The 21051-nt window shown below is 31.8% G+C and overlaps 3 protein-coding genes and 1 long non-coding RNA gene across 6 annotated transcripts in view; 2 read left to right on the forward strand and 2 right to left on the reverse strand.

The window, feature by feature from the left end:
• LOC133192248 (uncharacterized) overlaps positions 1-21051 on the reverse strand; it is a 117622-nt gene that overhangs the window by 88131 nt on the left and 8440 nt on the right. The gene's annotated exons all lie outside the window — the stretch shown is intronic.
• The window catches only part of LOC133192211 (phospholipid scramblase 1-like), an 89701-nt gene that overhangs the window by 21453 nt on the left and 47197 nt on the right, over positions 1-21051 (forward strand). For 2 of the 3 annotated variants that reach the window (XM_061328189.1, XM_061328205.1), the window contains one exon: positions 1929-3427. The exons of the other annotated variant lie outside the window; for it this stretch is intronic. Coding sequence is in view for 1 of the 2 variants with exons in the window: in XM_061328205.1 (XP_061184189.1) it covers positions 1929-1946 (18 nt within the window). In the remaining variant the exon portion in view is untranslated. Of the gene's footprint in view, positions 1-1928; positions 3428-21051 lie in introns of those variants that run through there. 3 annotated transcript variants of the gene reach the window in all.
• LOC133179805 (galactoside 2-alpha-L-fucosyltransferase Sec1-like) lies at positions 4539-10003 on the reverse strand. Its single transcript, XM_061314484.1, has 2 exons — positions 9900-10003; positions 4539-7236 (listed from the first exon to the last, which is right to left on the reverse strand). The coding sequence occupies exons 1-2, from the start codon at positions 9941-9943 to the stop codon at positions 6294-6296; spliced, it is 987 nt and encodes a 328-aa protein (XP_061170468.1). The 5' UTR covers positions 9944-10003; the 3' UTR covers positions 4539-6293.
• Positions 10314-20183, forward strand: LOC133179816 (xaa-Pro aminopeptidase 1-like). Its single transcript, XM_061314494.1, has 22 exons — positions 10314-10614; positions 11765-11828; positions 12134-12238; positions 12334-12374; positions 12537-12588; positions 12834-12977; positions 13147-13242; positions 13442-13523; positions 14729-14876; positions 15060-15104; positions 15311-15397; positions 15646-15696; positions 15986-16044; positions 16304-16381; positions 16465-16536; positions 16822-16882; positions 17049-17118; positions 17866-17970; positions 18238-18309; positions 18519-18595; positions 18692-18790; positions 19901-20183. The coding sequence occupies exons 1-22, from the start codon at positions 10492-10494 to the stop codon at positions 20018-20020; spliced, it is 1851 nt and encodes a 616-aa protein (XP_061170478.1). The 5' UTR covers positions 10314-10491; the 3' UTR covers positions 20021-20183.

Genomic DNA, 21051 nt, shown 5'->3' on the forward strand with positions numbered 1-21051 from the left:
ACATGTATTCATACAAACTTATAGTTACATGTATACTATACTTATAGTCAAGTAATGGTGTATATGCTATGTGTTTGGAGAGGGGGGGGGGTCATATTAGCAGGGCATTAATTAATCAAATTGGTAAGCACATATCTTTATACTATAAGACTTCTTTATAAGGAATTCCAGCTAAGACCTTTCTGAAGTTTCCTATAATCCAGGTTTCTGTAACCTAAAATGGAGTCTTTGTATTTACATTGTATAACAAGAATGTATGTGATTATATGTTATATAATTGTATTCAGATTGTAACCTTTATAGTTGATATACTATAATTTCTTGACAATACTGAGAGATACTACAGTTACATGCATTAAGAAAAGTGATAAAAGATATTCATGGACTTGTTCACTCAAGATCTCTGACTTCATTAAAAACAGCAAATTATCCAATAAAAGTTGTATTATAGAATAATTTTCACCCTCCTATAACTGAGATTTTCTCAGAATTGAGTTTCTCATAAGCAAGTTAAGTGAAATTAAATATAAACTGCAACTTGCTTTGTTGTTCATGATTTCATAAACTGCAGGGTTCAAGAATTTATTTTGGAAGAAAAAAATGCTGAAAACTTTAACATACATGTGTACCAATGATCTGATGTAAAAAAAAAAAAAAACGACACTAAACATTTATTGACCGAGTTCGAGGACAACATGTGTTTTGTCGGATCCAAGAACCAAACTGTTTGCTGAGGCCGTTAGGCCTCAGGCAAACAGTTTGGTTCGAGGGGTCGACAAAACGCATTTTGCCTGAAAACACAGTCGATAAATGTTTTGTTATACTTTTTATTTATTTATTTACTTTTTTGGTTATACATGTATCTTTTGCTGCTGGCTTCCATACCAACGAATGCAAATAAGATTTAGCTAATCCCGCCCACGGTGTGACAAAAGCGGTCCAATATCTCGTCCACGGGTCCAATATCTCCCTCTGCGGTCAAACCTCGATTTTTTTATGACCGCTCAGTAAAACATAAGGAATGTTAGACTTTTTTTTAGTATAGATTTTATACAGGAACTAATTTTTAAAGGTATAACAATGTATTTTGTTTTCTAGGCTAGATTTAATATATCCTGTTTCTGTATAAATGGTGTTGGGCTCATGCTAGATGCTAGGATTTGACATTATCCAGATAATGAATAATATATATGATAATATATTATAGTATGTACAATAGAAAAAATTGTATTTAAAAAAAAAATGTGTATTTTTTAAGGATCAGCATAGCATGCATTAGGTTTGTATAAATTGTATGTTAAATTTGATATCACCACACGTAAGCAGGTGAGTATGGTCACAGATTCTGAATCTTTGTGGAATTGTCTCCTCAGCACCAGGGATAATATCACTGTCAATCAACTTCTACTTCATTTTCATTAAAACAAAATCTAACATTTACGTTTTCTCACCGTTAAATAATAAAGTGGTGTCCCTTTGTACAAATGGTTAAAACTCAGTTCAAACAGCAAAACTATGGCAATGATTTAAAAACTCCAGCAAGAATTTTATTCTTTAAATTGTTTCTCTGAAGGTTATTGTGATCAGCTTAAAGATCTTTAACATTAATGCAAAATATTAAAGTAATCCTTTCATTGCAGTTAAAGATAATTTTTTCTTAATAAACATTTTCTTGATCTGACCTCTGCAATTACTAACAATAATTTTGTTTAAAGAAACCATTTATTTAATTTCAATCTTTGTCAACATTTTCAAAACACTTGCAAGTTTATGAAAATGACAAAAATAGCCTCAGTCTTTGTGAAGGTTATTAGATGTAAATAGATGGCCAACAGAATCAAAATCCAAAGAGTTATTTTCTTTATAAAATGTAAAACAAATTATAGCACTTTTTACTTTCATGATTTTTATTTATTTAATTCTTATAGAAGCATGACCACCACTAGATGGCTGGGAGGAGTTCAACTTAAACCACAGGGTATCAGGCAGTCATAAAACCTCCATCACTGCTGATAACGATTTAAATTGTAGTGGAACAAACTCATATAAACAGTCTTTGCACTTTTTTAATTGATAGACTATATACAATGTGTATGTATTGTTGTAATGTAACTTTGGTGGGTTTTTAATTCTAAGAATCACTTTAATGAGTAATTAACAGTATTATGATTTGAATATTGTAAAGATATTCAAGGATTTTCCCAGTGTTTACTGCTTAGTAATGGAGTGATACTTGAAGAACTTTAATTCTCTTATGGTAGTACATGTGTAAAAATTTTAAGGCAATATAACCTGATATTTATATATACTTAAATATAGTATACCAATATGATACTAATCATTCTGGAAGTTCTGGGTCATGTCATTTAGATATTACAAAGTAATCAAGAAAATGAAGCACAGGTTTTTTTTCTTTTTAATGCAGGACACATCTAAAGCACCAGTTGTTTTTTTTAATTTCTTAAATTTACCAAGATTTATTAATTTTTATGGATAGAATACTAACCTTGTTAATGAATTTTGTACACATAATTGTTAGCTTATACACATGTATCTTCTTATAAAATGTACAGTTCCTTGGTACATATGTATATAGATTTTAGTAGGCATTGCAGCATTATTCTTGTACAGAGACCAAAGCTTATTGTACAGTTTACTCATATCATTTTATTATTGTAATAGACTGTTTCACGATAACTGCGGTACTGCTCTTTTGCAGGGCAAAATGATAAATTTTGGTGAAATATGACGTAAAAGCAATTGTTTAATATACGTCATTTAATTATCTGTCATCAAAAACTTCACCAAAAGTTATTAATTTGCCCTGCAAAAGAGTAGTACCGCAGTTATCGTGAAAGGGCTAATTTTATTGTTGTAATTCAATACGTTTTTCTTTTCATTTATTTATTTTCATTTGTTGCTACTGAGATAACTATACACTGTATTTTATCATATTTAACAATTTACTTTTCATTTCTTTTTTTTTTCTATTTTTTTAAAATTTTATATGTGCTCTGATTTTAACTAATGGATTTTATACATTTTTCAAGACTTTTTTTAAATTTAGTGTCACTTTTCCTGTTTTATTGGGTTTATGATGAAGAAATTGTTTTGTATTTTCATTTGTATCGTAGGAATCAAATTTAAGAATCTGTTTCATGTGTAGTAGCATTTTACAGTGTAAACAAATCCAATGAATGACTTTCTCTTATAGATCCTTACACAAGACACTGTTTATCTATAGTTGTTATCCATATCTGCATGTATCCTGCATGTGTATGAATAAGTAACTCCCATGGTTTGATTAGCTCTGCATACATATATACCAGTATGTAACTTTTATTGCTATAGATCTGCATCATGTGTTGTGACTTATTCTGTCATATAGAAATTTTATCGAGATATTAAATATTTATTTCTTTCTCACTATTACTCTTGTTTTAATCGGTGGATTTATTTTGAAAAGACAACATACTGGGTAATAAATTGAATAAATAATGCTCCATATTGACAATGAATTAAATTGTACTGTTTATGTTACAAGCCTGAAGGGTGAGAATTGACAAACAATATTTGTTTGTTTAATTGATCGCCTATTCTTTCTCAATATTTAAATATGTTTCATCACTTTTTTCCCCATTTAGAGTTAAAATATTGTAGCCAATAGTCTGTCTTCACTAGAAAAGGGTGGTGACCCACTCCTGTCTTGACTGAAAAGAAAGGAGGAGTGGATTGTTGCCCTCGGCTAGCAAAGATGCCAATAGTCATACATCTACCGTAGATAAATATATAGAAGGTTACCAACTCATATATTATCAATAAAGTGTACTTTCAAGAAAACAACACAATGATAGTTTCAAAGGAAGAAAAAATTGCAAAACAATACTTTATAACATATGCACTACCTCCTAAAAACATCTGCCTACTGGAGGTATCTTAACCAGTGTACAATGCATGTATATGAAGTTGGTTATTGACTTAAAATGAAGAATAACAGCTATGTAATACCCATACTCATTTCTAGAGTGGGATCATTGAAAATCTGTCTTTTAAAGACCCATTCATTAATAAGGTTTCATATGTAATGAAGATTCAAGATCAGATCCTTACCAATAGCTGAATAATAAAGGCCTCTGAATAGAGAGTTACACAAAAATCTTAAACCTGTACCTTCCCCTCTACGTGAAACATCACAATTGTAGAAAGTAACCCCCCCACACACAAAGACTATGCAAGTTCAGTCATCGTTGAACCGATTATCACTTGTGAATAGACTGTACAAAATTTAATACCTGATCACTCATCTGGATATAAAGTTAATACGAAGTATCGGAAGTACACCGTTCCATCAGTACATTAGTACAAGAATTTCCAGATGTAGGATCTATGCGTGATTGGTTGATGTAAGAACTACTTTCAGAATTTAAATGTCTTCTAATTAACTGCAGCATTTGAAGCAAAGTACAGTTGAATTCTGATATATGTAGTAATATAGCATATGCATAGTAATCTGTGAAAAAATACAAACATCATATGAATACTTTGGTAAGTTTGATTTATTCAAGTTTGTACTGTTCAATCCACCTGCTTTTTGATTTTATATCTAAATATAAACATCAACAATTTTTTTTGCTGTTATTAAAACTAATGACATCAATATTTAAATTTAATTGCCTTGCAGTTGTAGAAAACTACAGCTCAGAGTTCTAGCATCTAATATATTGGAGACGGAAAAGAATTATTTCATTACTCACTGTTCTTTTGGTTTCTGTAATCTCATTCATTAAACTATTCTAAAGTCTTAGCAAATGGTGCTCAATTCCAATGACACTGAAAATTATCACAGTTCAATTTATAGCACATTAAATTGGGATGGACAAGCAGACATACAGACTAACATTTCCTATATAACCTTTCCAAAACTTTGTTTTGAGAGGTGTAGTTAATCATTCAGGAATATCATAACATTCAATCTGGATTCATTACATAGTATGTGTAAGTTTGATTTGAAAAATGATAAAGATTGAGATATTTATACAAAGATGAATGACAGTTTGGAATAGAAAATTTATAACATGTAAAGTTATAAAAAATGAAATTCAATGTACTGTGTTGGAATCTAAGAATAAAAAAAATCTTGTATTCTACATAAAAATTAAAAATATCCACAATCCATGAAATGTAACTGAAAAACCTGTATCTGTAAACACTATCATATAGGTAACCTCATGTAACAAAAATTATTCTAAACATTGGAAGAAAAAAGTAGCACTTGGACCTGAAACTATGGCAACATCAATAAAATGAATCATGATCCTTGATTAATTCTCTATGTGTTATACATTTTATGGACTAAAACTGTAGGAAAAGTAAGTAAATTGAAAGGATTTCATTGAAATTTCTATTTTAAAGTAACCATAACAATGTCATTTATAGAAATCAAAAACCAATTTTATATCAGAATTATGGATCTTGGGATAGTTTTCTTATGAAGTAAGTTTTATTGAAATCAGACAAAAACTGTTTAGGAAGAGTAGTGTTTTGAAAGAATTTCACAGAAAATTCTACTTTTAGTTACCATGGCAACACAATCCATTGACATCAAAAACTAATTAATTAACAGAATTATGTACCTTGGAATAATCGACTTGCGTAGTACATTTTACTTAAATCAGACCAAAACTGTAGGAGGAGAAGCATTTTGAAAAAAAAATTCACAGAAATGACTACATATATTTTGTAACCATGGCAACACCGTTCATCAAAACCAGTACATAGTGGAGTAAATCTACATGTGTACTAATTGTATTGAAACTGGACCAAAACTAGGAGCAGCAGTGTTTTGAAAAAATCCACAGAAATTTCTATTTTAAGTAACCATGGCAACACTGTTCATCAACATCAAAAATCAATATAAAGACTTATGTATCTAATTGTATTTTACTTGTGTAGCAAATTTTATTGAAATCAGACAGACTTACAGATAGGCAAACAGGCAGATGGACAAGGGGGGACACCTTATCTCGCATAAGTTCTTCTAGTCTTTGACCAGACATCAAAAGACAATTAAATAAATAGGTAAATATGACAAGAAAAAGCAGTTTGTTCATCATATCAGCTACACACACTTCATAATATCTAGTAAACATGTTTTACATAGCATAACATTTACTGTAGTTTGTCAACTCATAACTATCTGCCAACAAAGTGGAGTCAATAAAGGATTAAAAAATGAAGGAGCAATAAAACAAAAATGATTAAACAGGAATAAAACAAAGCACAGAAATTAAAGCTCAGAGAGGGATCCACCATGGAGGATAATAGTCCTTTCTTATTGTGTTGTTCCCCATGACGGTGTTTGGCTGTGGGTATCCATGGTAATAGATGACCTCTCCCCCCGTCATGTACCCCGCCCACCAGGAGTATGACCCAGCACTCATCACCATGTGATCACAAGAAGCCATGATGGCAAAGTCTAAATATCCATCAGTGTTGTGTGAGTAATGGACGTCTGGCGAATCATCTAAATTATCCATCGACCATATCACATCATTGCTACATAAAATAAATAATACATTCTTATATTTTTTCCTGAAATAATTCATAGCTCTATAAAAATAAGGAATTGGGGCCACTGTGTATCCCTTTCTTTTCTGTCTGACAAAATCCCCTCGTCTCACATGCACTGCAACTAACACAGCGTCCTGCTTCTTACGCTCCTTTCTAACATTGTTGATATAATCCATGGCAGCCTTTTTCAGATGATCATGAAATACAAAATGTTTTTTTAGCAGTTCTTTACGAACATTTTCAAAATACCTCCAGGATTGTAGATACCCCATTAAATAAGCTCCCTGAGATGTGTCTAATTTCTCTGTCATATTACACCAACCAGAAGGAAGTTGTTCTCTGTATCGCTTGAAATTATCTAAATTTTCTACACTGCCTTTTGGTATTGGTAATTTAAACATATTCCAGATTGTTGTGGACTCAACAAGAATGGGCGTCATATTGTTTCTCTTAGCGGCTCCTATAAGTGTGCCATACTCAAACATATGGTTACCATTTCTCCCCCAGAATGTAACTGTCACTTTTTTTCTGGGGTCAGGATCAGGCATAATGGGTGGAGGTTTAGGTTCGAGTTTAAATGCTCCATCGTATTGAGTACTATAAACCAGTACTAAGACAAGAGTGATACCGAGGACTCCTAGGAACCACTGCTGAGCCTGAACTACTCTGAAAAAATAAAACTTATTCTTAAAATCAAGCATTAAAAAACTTGATAAAAGAGGCATCCAAATTGTCCAAGCAAATACTGATTTTGAAACAATTGTACACAAAGGGAAAGTCACGTTGCTTCAATGGAAATTGCATACAGATACATGTAGTAGATTAAATTTTTTTTTGTTAAAAATTTGCACAAATTAGACTCCATTTTTGAAATGCAATTAACATACAATTTCATAGTCTACATTTAGAGCATCAAACCTTTTAACCTTCCAAATGTATATCATACAGTATGAAAATATGGATTTAAGTTAAAAGTATATGTACGGTAAATGTTTTTGATGTAAAACACAACTGTTTTCACTCAACAGTCACACCAACGAAGGCATGTGTTAAAATACTATAAGCTTAATGAAGTTTATTACGATAACTTATTAAAGCTATATCACAGGTACTTGTTTCTGTAATAATTTTGTTACCTCATAGTATAATAGTAACACAAGATAACCCCATTCATTACATATTCAGAGAAAACTACCACGGTGAGTGACAAATTGTTTATTACCATTCTCTTCTAGGATAATTTATATACAAAAAAATACATGGCATGCTTGTTTTTATCTTCTTTTATCTCCATAACCATCATCCAAATTTTGCTCAATGACTGGAAAATTTGTTTCACACCACAATTTCAGTGTACTAGTCTCTGGTAGATATCGATTTGGATTTGTATTAGTGCCTGAGAGACTGTTTCTAAATAACATCAGAAAATGTTGTAATGTATTTATGGAAAATGAAAAGTAAAAACATTTATATTTATTAACTACAATATTTAAATATTGGGACTGAATCTTTAACCACTGATTTTAAAGTTTACTTTCTGCCCAAGACTAGTATATAGCACTTTGTAGTGTGAAACCAGTTCCCCAGTAACGAGCAATGTTATGCAGATTAGGGTTCTCCATGTAATTTGGAGTTAGATCTCTTGTGTTATTACTATAGGGAGCACAACAAGTGGCTCAAAGTGACTCAAAGCACCGCTCACAAAGTAAGCTCTATAGACTACTGTGTAAGAACAGAGAAAATTCTTACTGAAATCTTTACATTTGTCAAGCAATTTTTTGTGTGAAACCTTCCCAGAATTCTTTCACTACCACTATTTCATGCAATAATGGGGAATATTGCAGTAGTTCTCATGAAGATTTTAGATGCAAATACAGTCAAACCTCGTTATGGACTGGGACAAAACTTTGAGATATCCAGGGCAAAAATGAGTTTGGGACATCCAAATCACTTCGACATATCCATGGTATTCGAGATATCGTGTTCGAGATACTGAAGTTCAACTGTAATTGCATCTACTCTACAATGCCTTTGGTTAAAAAAAATTGCACTATTTAGACTCTGTAATGGAAATGCAACTAGCATAGTATGTCATGTGACATCACAGTCTAGACTAGATATTTAAAAGATCATTGTTAAACTAAATAATATCATGTACTATAATTGTTATACTTTCCATTGGCATGTCTTTTCCTTATTATTGTAATAATTTCATATTTGTCTATTTTGGCTCTAAATTGAAAATAAATATTCTGTTCTGTTTGAACAGGCGATTCAGAGTCAAAAGTGTAATTGAGCTATGTAAAATTGTTAATTGTATCCAATAATAAACACAACTGCGCTCGCCCCAACAGTCACACCATAAAAATATTGCTACAGGGTAAAAAATGGTATTAAAGAAACAAGTGCCTGAGCTATATTAGGGACCTAAATACTATTTATAGGTTCCTGGCTATATACAGGTCCAGTACAATCAGTACATTTAGCTACTGTTGCTTGAATTACCTACTGTATTGATTGTATTGGACCTGATACAGCTATCAGGCTGTAAAGTTTAATCAGGTCCGGCACAATCTTTTGATTTAGCTATATAGCTTGAAAAAGCTATATAGCTTTATTAAGCTATTCAGAATAGCTTGATTTAGCTATTTTATCACACTTTTTTCTTAAATGTGTTATTTTCTCAGCATGCACAAAAAGTCGCACCATGGTGCAGTGATAATATTCAACCTTGAACTCTTCTGAAAATAATGCATGTAAAAATCACTCATCAAATTACATCTCCTTAAGAGACTTTGTACTCAAAGTTCTAAAAGTTTTGGGGCTATATAAAGCAATTGATACAGTTACTTCTTCATTGAAATTATAAAAGAGGCCAATTATGGTCAACAAGATAATTGATTGGTAATAATTCAGTACAATGAGAAGCAATCATACTTATCCATGCCTCAATGCACACAAGGTGGTCTACAGTTACTCAAATAATGAAAATTCATCTTTTGCTTAAAAGTATTCAAATGCTGCAATGTTAGAACCATCTTTGAATTAGGTTGTTGTTTTGATAGCCCATAGTACATATATGAATAGTCAAATACTTCCGACTTTTTGTCTATTTCTTACAAAACACATTTTTCTGAAAAACTGCACATAAATAGCTTTATCAAGCTATTTTGAATAGCTTAATAAAGCTATATAGCTTTTTCAAGCTATATAGCTAAATCAAGAGATTGTGCTGGACCTGTTAATCAAAAGACTGTGTCGGACTTGTTCTCTAATGAAAAAAAAATGACTCAAAACAACTAGGTGGTTATACTGAATAATTTCTTTACCTAGTAGGCGCCATGATATGACTAAAATCAATGGCATAAGTCATGTATTTGCTCCTTCACGGATACAACATGTTGCTACAGGAAATTACTAGATGCCGACTAAATACAAAAATTTACCCCATAATCTATGATTCCGGAAAAGAAAATATCTTTTTTTTCCTTATTTTCTCATTGAAATGTCGCTTTTCCAAAGGCTTTGAAATAAAATCATAGCAGGGACCTATATACTTAGTATATAGGTCCCTGATCATAGAAATCTTCTTTTCGAAATAAAAAGTGGAAAGTTTAGGTGCGAGACTAAAAATAAAAACGGTGACAAACACATATATATACAGCTATTAGATCGGGATCGAACTCCTCTAATGATTTCAAATATTTTTTCCCGAGTTGACTCGAAAACTCTTGAACTGAACTGAAACTATACTAGTGAAAGCAACAGACTTGTGACAAAACTGGTGATATACAGTGGCATCCAAATGTAAAAAAAAAAAAAACTTTTTTGGATAATCTATCTAAGAGAAATTTTCTGGCATATCTGTATATGCATATTTTTCTGTCTTTATTTAAGTTTAAGTAGACAAATATATGCACAATGCCTTTGGCACACAATAGAACAGGACCACTGCTGAAGAAACTGAGGACACTTATGTGTAACAGGAAGTATGTCCCAGAAAGCATTCAGGCTTACATCGTGCCTTCAGGAGATTCACACCAGGTGAGATCATACCGGGTTCAAACCAACCCGTAAAAACCACAGGCACTTGTTTCAGTAATAAATTTTTTAACCCATAGTATAATAATAACACAAGGTATCCAACTCAAAATTACATGGAGTTCCCCCTCCCAAGAATCGCACTCATTTACACTTTCAGAGAAATGCATTTCCTCTGAAAGTGTAAATGAGTGTGATTCTGGGGATTATTATACAATGGGTTAAAATGAAATTGTTAAAGTTTCTCAAATGCAAGTCAAACTCCAAGGTCAAGAGATCAAAATTGTTGGTACCCAGAGAAAGATCTTGTCACGAGGAATACACCTATAAAATATAAAAACCGTAGGACCAAGGTTCAATAGTAATGACTGGGGTTTAAGTTTTTCAAAAGTAGGTCAAAATCCAAGATCATGGAGAAAAGTTCAAAACTGTTGTAATCCAAGGAATACACAGGTAAAATATGAAAGCCCTAGTTTCAACCATTCAAAAGTTATGGCCAAAGTTAAAGTTGGGTAAAATTTTGCAAAAGTGGATCAAATTCCAAGGTCAAGGTCAGGAGGTCAAAATGTTGGTACCCAAAGAAAGGTCTTGTCACAAGGAATACACAAGTGAAATATGAAAGCCATAGCTCCAACTAATCAAAAGTTAAGTTTAAGTTTTTGCAGACAAACAGAGCAAAAACTATATGCCCCCGAATCTTTGATTACATGGGCATAAAAATATTGCAAGTTTTTAAAAATCAGAATAAAGTTATCAAATTTCTCAAAGAAAAAATCTTGATCAATTATTCAACTTTAATTTGCTCAGCTCTGTGATCTTTTTAAGTCTCATTAATAGAAGTGGTACTATTCCCATAAAAATACTAGTATCTGATTGATAGAGAACAAGTTAATTGAGGGGATGGGGACAGTAAGGAGATTTAGAAGGTGGGGGATAAAGTCCTTTAGAAAGTAGACATTTATGAATGAAATTAATGGGAGCAGGTATAAGTTCTATGGGAAGAAGTCATTTGGGGAATAAAGATTGAAATTTAACTATTTTACACTTCCAACTCATTTTCAGTTCTAACTGCAACTGGCAACCTATGTTGACCACTAATAGAATTACTTCAGATAATGGTCATCTTCTTTACTGAGCAGTTTATTACTTACAGAGTGAGTATATAGCTCCCTGTGACTGTAGAAGAGCTTTCATCTCAGGATTCACAGGATCAGCTGGTTTGTATTCAAAAATACTTTTTAAAAAGTTTCATAGTAAATTTTCTTTTACTTTTCACCACTTTTTTATTTTACAAATAAAAAAATCTTAAATTGCAAGTCATTTAGCACTGACATAACAAAATGCTATCGTCTGATCTGTGTAAAAATACTCGTAAAATTATTATTTTCATTTTTACATTCATAGAACAAAGTTCTTGAATTATAAATCATAATGCTTTTGCTTGATAAACACACTCATATAAAAGATCATTTATCTCTTTGCTCTGAATAATGGACAAAAACATTTCAAATCTTTGTTATAGGGACAGCAGTGATTACGACAGAAAAGGCAGCCCTTTGGACAGATGGCAGGTACTTCTTACAGGCAGAAAAACAACTGGACGAAAACTGGATTCTGATGAAAGATGGTAAAATTTAACAGTTTTTGTTATATTTTATCTGTGTGTATTTAGATTCTATCTCTCCCATACACTGACTCTGTATTGATTTGGTTAACATTTAGGACAACCCAATACTCCCACACAGGCAGACTGGCTTGCAAAGGTAGGCTTCAAATCTGAGTCTATGAAATCAGAAATTTGGACAACAGAAATAATGGAAACTGATACTTGTAGTAAAGAAATTATTTAAGAATAATAACATCTCTTTATATATTATGTTGGAGAATCAGTCCAGAACTTGTCATTATGTAATGTCTATTTATAGGAATTACCTGTGGGCGGAGCAGTAGGTGTGGACCCCTGTCTGATTTCTGCAGGTAAAAAAATAAACATATTGATTATACTGTGGAATACTTTTAATTCCTGAGGGCCAATTTTTGTACATTGCTTTTAATTTATAGATTTGAGGGGCATGATTTTATGGAATAAATTTCCACTATGAAAATTGAACCTCCTTGGAATATAATGATCCCACAGTTAATTACCTGATTTCCATCTAGTAATATTTCACAAATTCAATAAAAATACCTGTTGATTTGAATCAGAGATAATTTTTTTGCAGAGACTTGGAAACCATTGAAAAAAAGTCTCCAGTCAACTGGTCACAGTATCATAGCAGTCCCTTATAATCTGATTGATCTAGTCTGGGAGGACCAACCCCCACCCCCAATGAATCCACTCCTGACACTCTCAGAAAAATACACAGGTAAGAGGTTTTAAATACTTTGTCCTCAATAAATGTCCATTTTAAGAGAAATAATGGACAAATGATGGATATCTGTACTTTACATAGATAGCAGCTGGTTCTGATTCTTCCGGGCTTTACCTGTAGGTTCCATTAACCATATGGCATTTCTTACTTATATGTGTTCTAGGTATGAGCTGGCCAGAGAAAATTCAAAAAGTACGAGAAAAAATGCTGGCCAAAAAATGTGGAGTTTTGGTTATCTCAGCTCTGGATGAAATAGCATGCAAGTAATTTTCAATGTTTGTAAATGTATAGACTGTAATGTACATTGTATCAGTAACAACAGTTTTCAGATTGCATTGATATAAAGAAATCTATTACATAAATAATGCAAGAAATAAGTCTTTTTTAATTTCTATAAAAAGGACCTTTATTACATAATAAATATTGAGCTATTTTACAGTCTGTTTGTCTTTCCATAGATTTGTTTAACCTTCGGGGATCAGACATTGAGTACAATCCAGTCTTCTTTGCCTATGCTGTTGTTACCTTGGAAAACATATTGTATGTTCTTAAAAGTGTAAAAAATCTCTATTTTAAGTATATATTTATATAGAGAGATATTTGGTGTATACATCTATTTAAAATTCAATATCTGTTTATTTACATTTTATGTTAATTAACATAAATATGAATACTGTATGGGAGATTAATTCCAATGGTTGTAATTTTCACATTTTCCTCTTTTCTGACACGATTGCGGTTGGATAAATTCTCAGAATTTGTATGAAGTAAAATCTCCCATCTCCCTTTGCATGTATTATTACATTGTATAGAAAGAATGACAAATTGGTATTATCCGGTAAACGTATCACTCAAAGAAATTTTAGGGTTCGTCAGAGAGATAAATTGACTACATGAAATATACTCACAGGGTTTAAGTATTAAGTGCTTAGTACATCTGGTCACTCATCATACTAATTTGACTAAGGTTTTAATGGGTGATGTATGCAAAAATTAATTTCAACCCCCCACTTCAGAATTTCCCCTGATTTGCAGAAAATTTAACTTATGGTTTCTGCTGCAAATGAAATTTCAGAAAAAATTCTACATTTTGATATTTAAATTTGTAATAAATGAAGTTATTTGAATGAATGAAATTTAAACTAGAGGTACTGTGAGCACTGAGCTTACAAAATGAAACCCCCACTCCCATATAAGTCCATGTTTTGCTATAGGCTTTTCAAGTTTGGGGGGGGGGAGGAAATAAAAAATCTTGAGTTACACAAAATATCAATGATATCAACACTGCATTTATAATCATTACATACGGGTAATCTAAACTGAAGACCCTTATGTCTTGATTGAACACAAGTAGCGCCTGCTATTTAAACAGCTGTTAGATGATTCCTGCTAATCTAAATTTAAGAAAAACATGGTAATTAAAATAATTACCGATAAATGACAACTCAAGTACCACTTGTAAATAATGAATGACTGTAATATATATCTACCAGTAGCCTGAACTCAAATTTTAAAACAAAAACTGTACTTTTTTGAAAACTTATTTACTGTTTCTTAAATAAACTGATTTATTAACACCTTGAATATAGTGAATATATACACCACTATTTATTTTTCCACCTAAACAGAATCTCTGTTTCAAACTTTTCATACTATTGTTTTGACAGGATTAAAAGACCAGAAATGTGTCTTCTTCTATTTGGCAATTAATTTAAAATGTTAACTTCTTTTTATTTGAATTGCAGTTTATTTATAGATGAACAAAAGCTAGACACTGAAATCAGGCATCATTTGCAGCTGAACGGACCCAGTAGTGTCTTACAGATCATGCCTTATGACAAGGTCGGGGAGGTCATCAAAACTCTTGTCGACCAGGTTGAGGGTAAATTCTGGGTAAGGACAAGGACACAATTTTAATTTATGTTAAGGTTATAATTTTAGACCAAGGAATTTTGTTATACATGTAATTCATGTACATGCATTGATTTGAAATCTTAAAAATATTTTTTCAATTTTGATATATTTTTGATATTCATAGAATCCATGTGAGTTTTCATCTTTCTTTCTTTTTTTCAGATCAGTCCCAAATCTAGTGTAGCTCTGACACACTGTGTTGATAAAGTAAGAAAAAAAGGGAAAAGATTCCATCTAACTTGGTTTTACTTTTTCTATGACGTGAAATAATAGAACAAAGATTTTACTGGTAATGTGATTCAGTGTTGTGGAGATGTTTTCCAATCGGACCGAGTTTACAGAGATAGGAACTTTTTCATTTCTAGTTACATTATTCATTTCTAGTTACATTATTCCACCCTTCTTGATTGCAGAGTCGTTTGTTTGCCCAGACATCTCCAGTTGCTGTAATGAAGGCAGTGAAGAATGCCACAGAAATCCAGGGAATGAGAACTGCCCACGTATGTTATACATGTACATGGATATTGAATATAGTTCATTACTGTGATAGATTATGTTTAAATATGGGGTCTTAGCAATATTTCTTTTTTCCCCCATCTGTTTGATGTAAAATACACACTTAAAGACAACTGCAGGTACAATTTATTGCATTTTCTCATATTTTTATAAGTTATTACGATAACCACTTGATTTTATAGAGAAGTGATCTCTTGACATTTTACCATTAACAGAAATATGTACATTACAGATAAAAGATGCTGTCACACTTTGTGAGTTATTTTCTTGGTTGGAGAAACAGGTGATAATCAAACATTGAATAAATTTTTGTAATTGTCAGTAGTATCAAGCACATATTTAATATGAAAAATAATGCATTTTATAGGGTATTTAATAGTATTCTATCCAGATACTTGTATGATTTATATAAGCAGTGTACATCATAAAATATATTGAATAGGAAAGTCCTCATGCATATTTGTTCACAACTGTTCTTTGTACCAGATTTCCCCTCTTGTCTAATTAAACAGGCTCAAAGCCTGCTTATCATACATTTTGTAAAGCTTTTTTATATTTTTTTTTGGTACCAGATTCACACAGGATCAGTGACTGAGGTGTCTGCTGCAGATAAACTAGAGGAAATTAAACAGTAAGAATTCTCATCAACGAAATATATTTTCTCAGAACTTTATTTAAATATCTCAGTGTATATTGTAATAGCAGTGGCTCTACATAAATTTGTTTATACAAATTGATTACAAATTATAAATATATGTACATATTATGAATATTAATTATATTAATTGAGGATCTTTCAATCAATTTTATAGTACTGTTCAATGCATATTTTCACAGTATTCACAGATTTGTCTTTATTTAATGAAAAATATTCACCTTGCTCTTTTAAGGGAACAAGATGACTTTGTGAGTTTGAGTTTTGCTACTATATCTAGTACAGGTCCAAACGCTGCCATCATACACTATAAGTAAGTCCTGACCTTAATATAGCTTAATACAGTGAGGTAATTTTATCTCTGATGTTTCGGTGAATACCTTTGTTGTTTTTCAGACCTACAGAGGAGTCTGACACAGTCCTCAGCTCAGACAGTATTTTCCTTTGTGACTCAGGGGCTCAGTACAAGTTAGTACTCAGTTATTGTACTCAGTTATTCATGTAGTATAGAGTAATTTTAAGTTACAATATGAATATTCCACGTTGACCCCAAAGGGTTCCTAAATTTTGTCCATTCATCATCAAAAGCTTGTCCCTTTTTAATCACTTTTTATGCAACATCCCGAGTATGGCTGGCATGCAAATCCATTTCATAGTCCACTTAGTAAAACAAGTGTAACAAAAGTAAATATTTAGCCTTGTTGTGCAGTTTAGAATTTTTAAAAGTTTCATTGCTGATAACTGTTATGCTAGAGATGGTACTACAGATGTCACAAGGACAATTCATTTTGGAGTTCCATCCAGTCATGAAAAGGTAATTATATATACTTCGTTTATGTTCTTTGTGTTTTATCCTTAATTTCTTTGCTATTTCCTGAATTATTTTGTACTTTTTACTGGTAACTTATTAATAACTTGATACTGCCATTTGTTGAAATAATAGTTAGTTTTACAAATGTTTCATTACATTGTATCTATAGGAATGTTACACTAGAGTTTTAAAAGGACACATTGGTTTATCATCCATTATCTTTCCCAATGAAACAAAAGGTAGAATTATTTTAATTAAAAGATATTTCAATATACATGCTGCTCAGTTTTAGCTTTACTGGTCAGAGACCAGAAAAGCTTATGCAATAGTAAGGTGTCTTTCATCCATATATCTGTAAACAATTTTTCTAAGTGCTATTCCTTTAGTTTTTGTCCAATTTCAATAAGGTTCACAAGTACACTATACTAAGATGCATAATTCTGCTTATCAGTTTTTGATTTCAACAAACGGTTTTGCCATGGTTACTAAAAATAGAAATTTCTGTGAAATTCTTTCAAAACGCTATTCCTCCTACATTTTTGGTTCAATTTCAAGAAGACTTGTTGCACAAGTACACAGATTTGTGAATAAGTTTTTGACAAACGGTGCTTTAGTGGTTACCAAAATTAAGAAATTTCTGTGGAATTCTTGCAAATCGCTACTCCTCCTTTCAGTCTTATTTTAATAAGACTTGGTACACAAGGAGACTTGACTAAGATATACAAAGTACACACCAGTAGAGCTACAGTCTCATTAGAGACTTCTAGTCTAAAGGTGTATTGTTAGATTGGTAAAGTAAAAATGCATCATAATAATTAAAAAATAATTTAAAAAAGATACAAGTTTTAACAAGTTCAGTATTTCCTAAAAATACAAGTATTTTGATAAGGAGATGAATAAGGAAGTAATTTGAATTGTCAATACTTATTTTCTCCTCTTTGAATTTCCATATTTTTAATACTTTTCAAAATCAATGATTATAACAGGTCACATGTTAGATACCTTGGCCAGAACAGCGTTATGGGAAGTGGGTTTGGATTATGCTCATGGAACGGGGCACGGAGTGGGGGCCTTCCTCAATGTTCATGAAGGTAAACATTGACACATTTGTTATTTGTCACTAAAAGCAAAAGAAACTGAGTTACATGTACTGCTTGTCAGTAAATGATTGGTTTATGCAACATTTACTCGTTTTACCACTTAATTAAAAAACTCTGATACCTGTATTACATTCAAAAATGTAATGGTGAAATTGATTATGAGCATTTTAAGGTATCATGTATGTTAAGGTGCCAGTATTTTTTTGTTTATTCTTATGTGCTTTTTATAATATATATCTGTGAAATCTTCTGTTTTAGGCCCCTGTGGAATAAGTCCTCGAGTTTCTGCCTCGGAGATTCCCCTGGAGGCTGGGATGATTCTCTCTGACGGTAAGCTCTGTGTCCGTTAATCTCCACCAGTAAACTATATAAACATGCTGAATCAACATTAACATTGCATTTATTAATGCACATTTTTTTTTATCACTATTATCTTAGTTTTTTCATTAGATCAGTTTAACTTTTGTCTGTTAAAGTGGTTAAACAGAATAATGTCAACATTTTTAAAAGTTGATTTGAAATTTGATTTAATTATTTAGAGCCTGGTTATTATGAAGATGGAAAATTTGGTGTTCGTATAGAAAACCTTGTTCTTGTTGTAAAAGCAGAGACAAAGGTATTGATTATCATGGCATCAATTAATCATTAGAATTGTTTATAATATCATGAAGAAAATAAGCATACCCTATTACATATTTTGATTTTTTTTCAGCATAATTTCAGAAACAAGGGATTCCTAACATTTGAACCTTTGACCCTTGTACCCATGCAACTGAAGATGATAGAACCATCTTTATTAACGGAGAAAGAGGTAGGATATATTACACAATATCACAGTAAAACTGATTCTTGTCTGTGTACATCTTAGCGAGTATTTTCACAATGTCAAAACTTTGTGACTATATGCCTCACATAAACAACTTCAACAAAGATGGCTCTTTTACATCCACATTTACTTTAAACAAATCTTCAGAAACGTTTATTTATTTTTTGTTATCAATATTATGTTATAATGTAAACTATAAACACTGAACTTATAGCTATCGAGTACATCCCATTGCCCATATTTATTATTGATCAATATACATGTAATTTTTGGAAAAATTGTGTTGCAATCCAAGGGTAGGTCAATGTATCCTCATTTGGAATTGTATGCAGGGTTGTACCTTACTTACTTACATGTATCCACTTATAATATGATGTTCATTCATTTTGGCCTGTTTACCCCCAATTCAGATAAATTTTTCTGCATTATTTAATTAATTAAATACATATAGCTACCCGCTGGTGTCAACCCGGGTCATTTCATGTAAATCTGATGGTGTCAACCCAGGTATCTCAAAAAATTTAAACCTGATGGTGTCAACCCAGGTTCCATTCATTAAAACCCGATGGTGTCAACCCGGGTACCCTTACTCACAACCTGATGGTGTCAACCCAGGTTTCTATGGTTACAGTGGAACAATTTCCTGATGGTGTCAACCCAGGAATTTGTTTTGACTTTATATGTGAGTAGCCCCCGAGAAGGCCAAATTTATGTGGTACATGTATAAAACAAGATGGATGTATGATTTTTATTATTATTTGTGTATAAATTTTTTAGCTTATTGAGTGATTGTGAACATTGTAATTTCATGTTTTGATTTGTGTTAATAAATGTTGAAATTTCAATTGCTCTTACTATTTGTATAAACTTATCATATATTCTGGTTATATATTTACCATTTAAGTATATGTGTTTCATGAGTTCACTATATGTATTTTGTCCAAATAAGTAGGTGTAGTCCATTTGGGTTATGCCACTATAAATACATTTCAGTATCTATCTTGTTGGTAGAGTTGAGATTCAAATTTAAAAATAGTACCACTTTCATCAAAAATTGGTTAATCAACTTGGTATGTTTTGACTTTTCCTTGACAGATAAGCTGGTTAAATGACTACCATACAATGTGTAGGGATATTGTGGGACCTGAACTTAAGAGGCAAGGAAAGAAAGAGGCATATGATTGGATGATGAGGGAGACCCAAAGCATTGGATAATACAGATTTATGGATTGGTTAGATTTGTGATCTGACTTTTATGCAATGTGAACAGATTTTTCAAATTTGGCTAAAATTATGTTGAATTAATTTATATCCAACACTGTGGTCTTAATTCATGCTCATTTTCAGCTCATTTTGTAAACTGAAATTTCAAATGACAGAGATTAAATAAGCAATATTTGTTAAAAAAATTATGTGATTCTTCTGTATAAATGCATGTTATTGCAGTGATTTCCCACAGATTTAAATTTAGAAAATGATGGTCACTAGTTGTTATGGAAAGTCCACTTAGATTTTTTTGTCAAGAGAATAACTGTCACCAACTCTTATGCCATCCCCTCACCTTGAAAACAACCCAGGGATTTTACACAGTATTTGGTGTGAAATCTTGTCAGATAATTTACTTGCTAGAGGGTACATAGAAATTACAATCCAGATGAGATGTATAATTAGAGTTATCTCTGTCATTGTTGTGTGGCACACAGCATACCGGTTCACAGAATCTAAAAGTCACACATCAATAAACTTTTGAATCTGCCTGCAAATCTTATGGATACTAGTATTTAAACAGTATTTAAATTTTACTGTTTTATTTTATGTACATATTCAGTAAATTTTATGAAAATTGGATTACTTCAAGTTCTTCTATTAAAGACTGGAAAATGTCAGTGTCTGCTTCTATTAAGGATCACTGATACTCTGATAAGAGAGATAACTCTTAATGACATAAATGTCTATTATTCCTTTATAAATTTGTCAAGTTGAAATGTCTTTTTCCTTCAATTTTGCCCTGCAGGCTATGATACAATGGTTTGTACATTTCTTTTGGAAAATCATAAAAGATAAAGCAACATTTTATATGAGTGAGTAGGGGGTTTATGAACCTTAATGGGATCCACCTCAAAATCAGAGACTCCTCCTTGGAGGTTACACTTTTTTCTTGATTTAAGCTGTATTTGAGCATTTTGCCATACGTGACAGACAGAAAAATGAACTACATGAAACTATTTGGAGGTCAGAACATTAAA

This window comes from Saccostrea echinata, unplaced genomic scaffold (genome assembly GCF_033153115.1).
Source record: "Saccostrea echinata isolate AGI-Se365-2 ecotype Australia unplaced genomic scaffold, CSIRO_AGI_Sech_v1 ptg000001l, whole genome shotgun sequence".
In the NCBI taxonomy this organism is placed as follows: domain Eukaryota; kingdom Metazoa; phylum Mollusca; class Bivalvia; order Ostreida; family Ostreidae; genus Saccostrea; species Saccostrea echinata.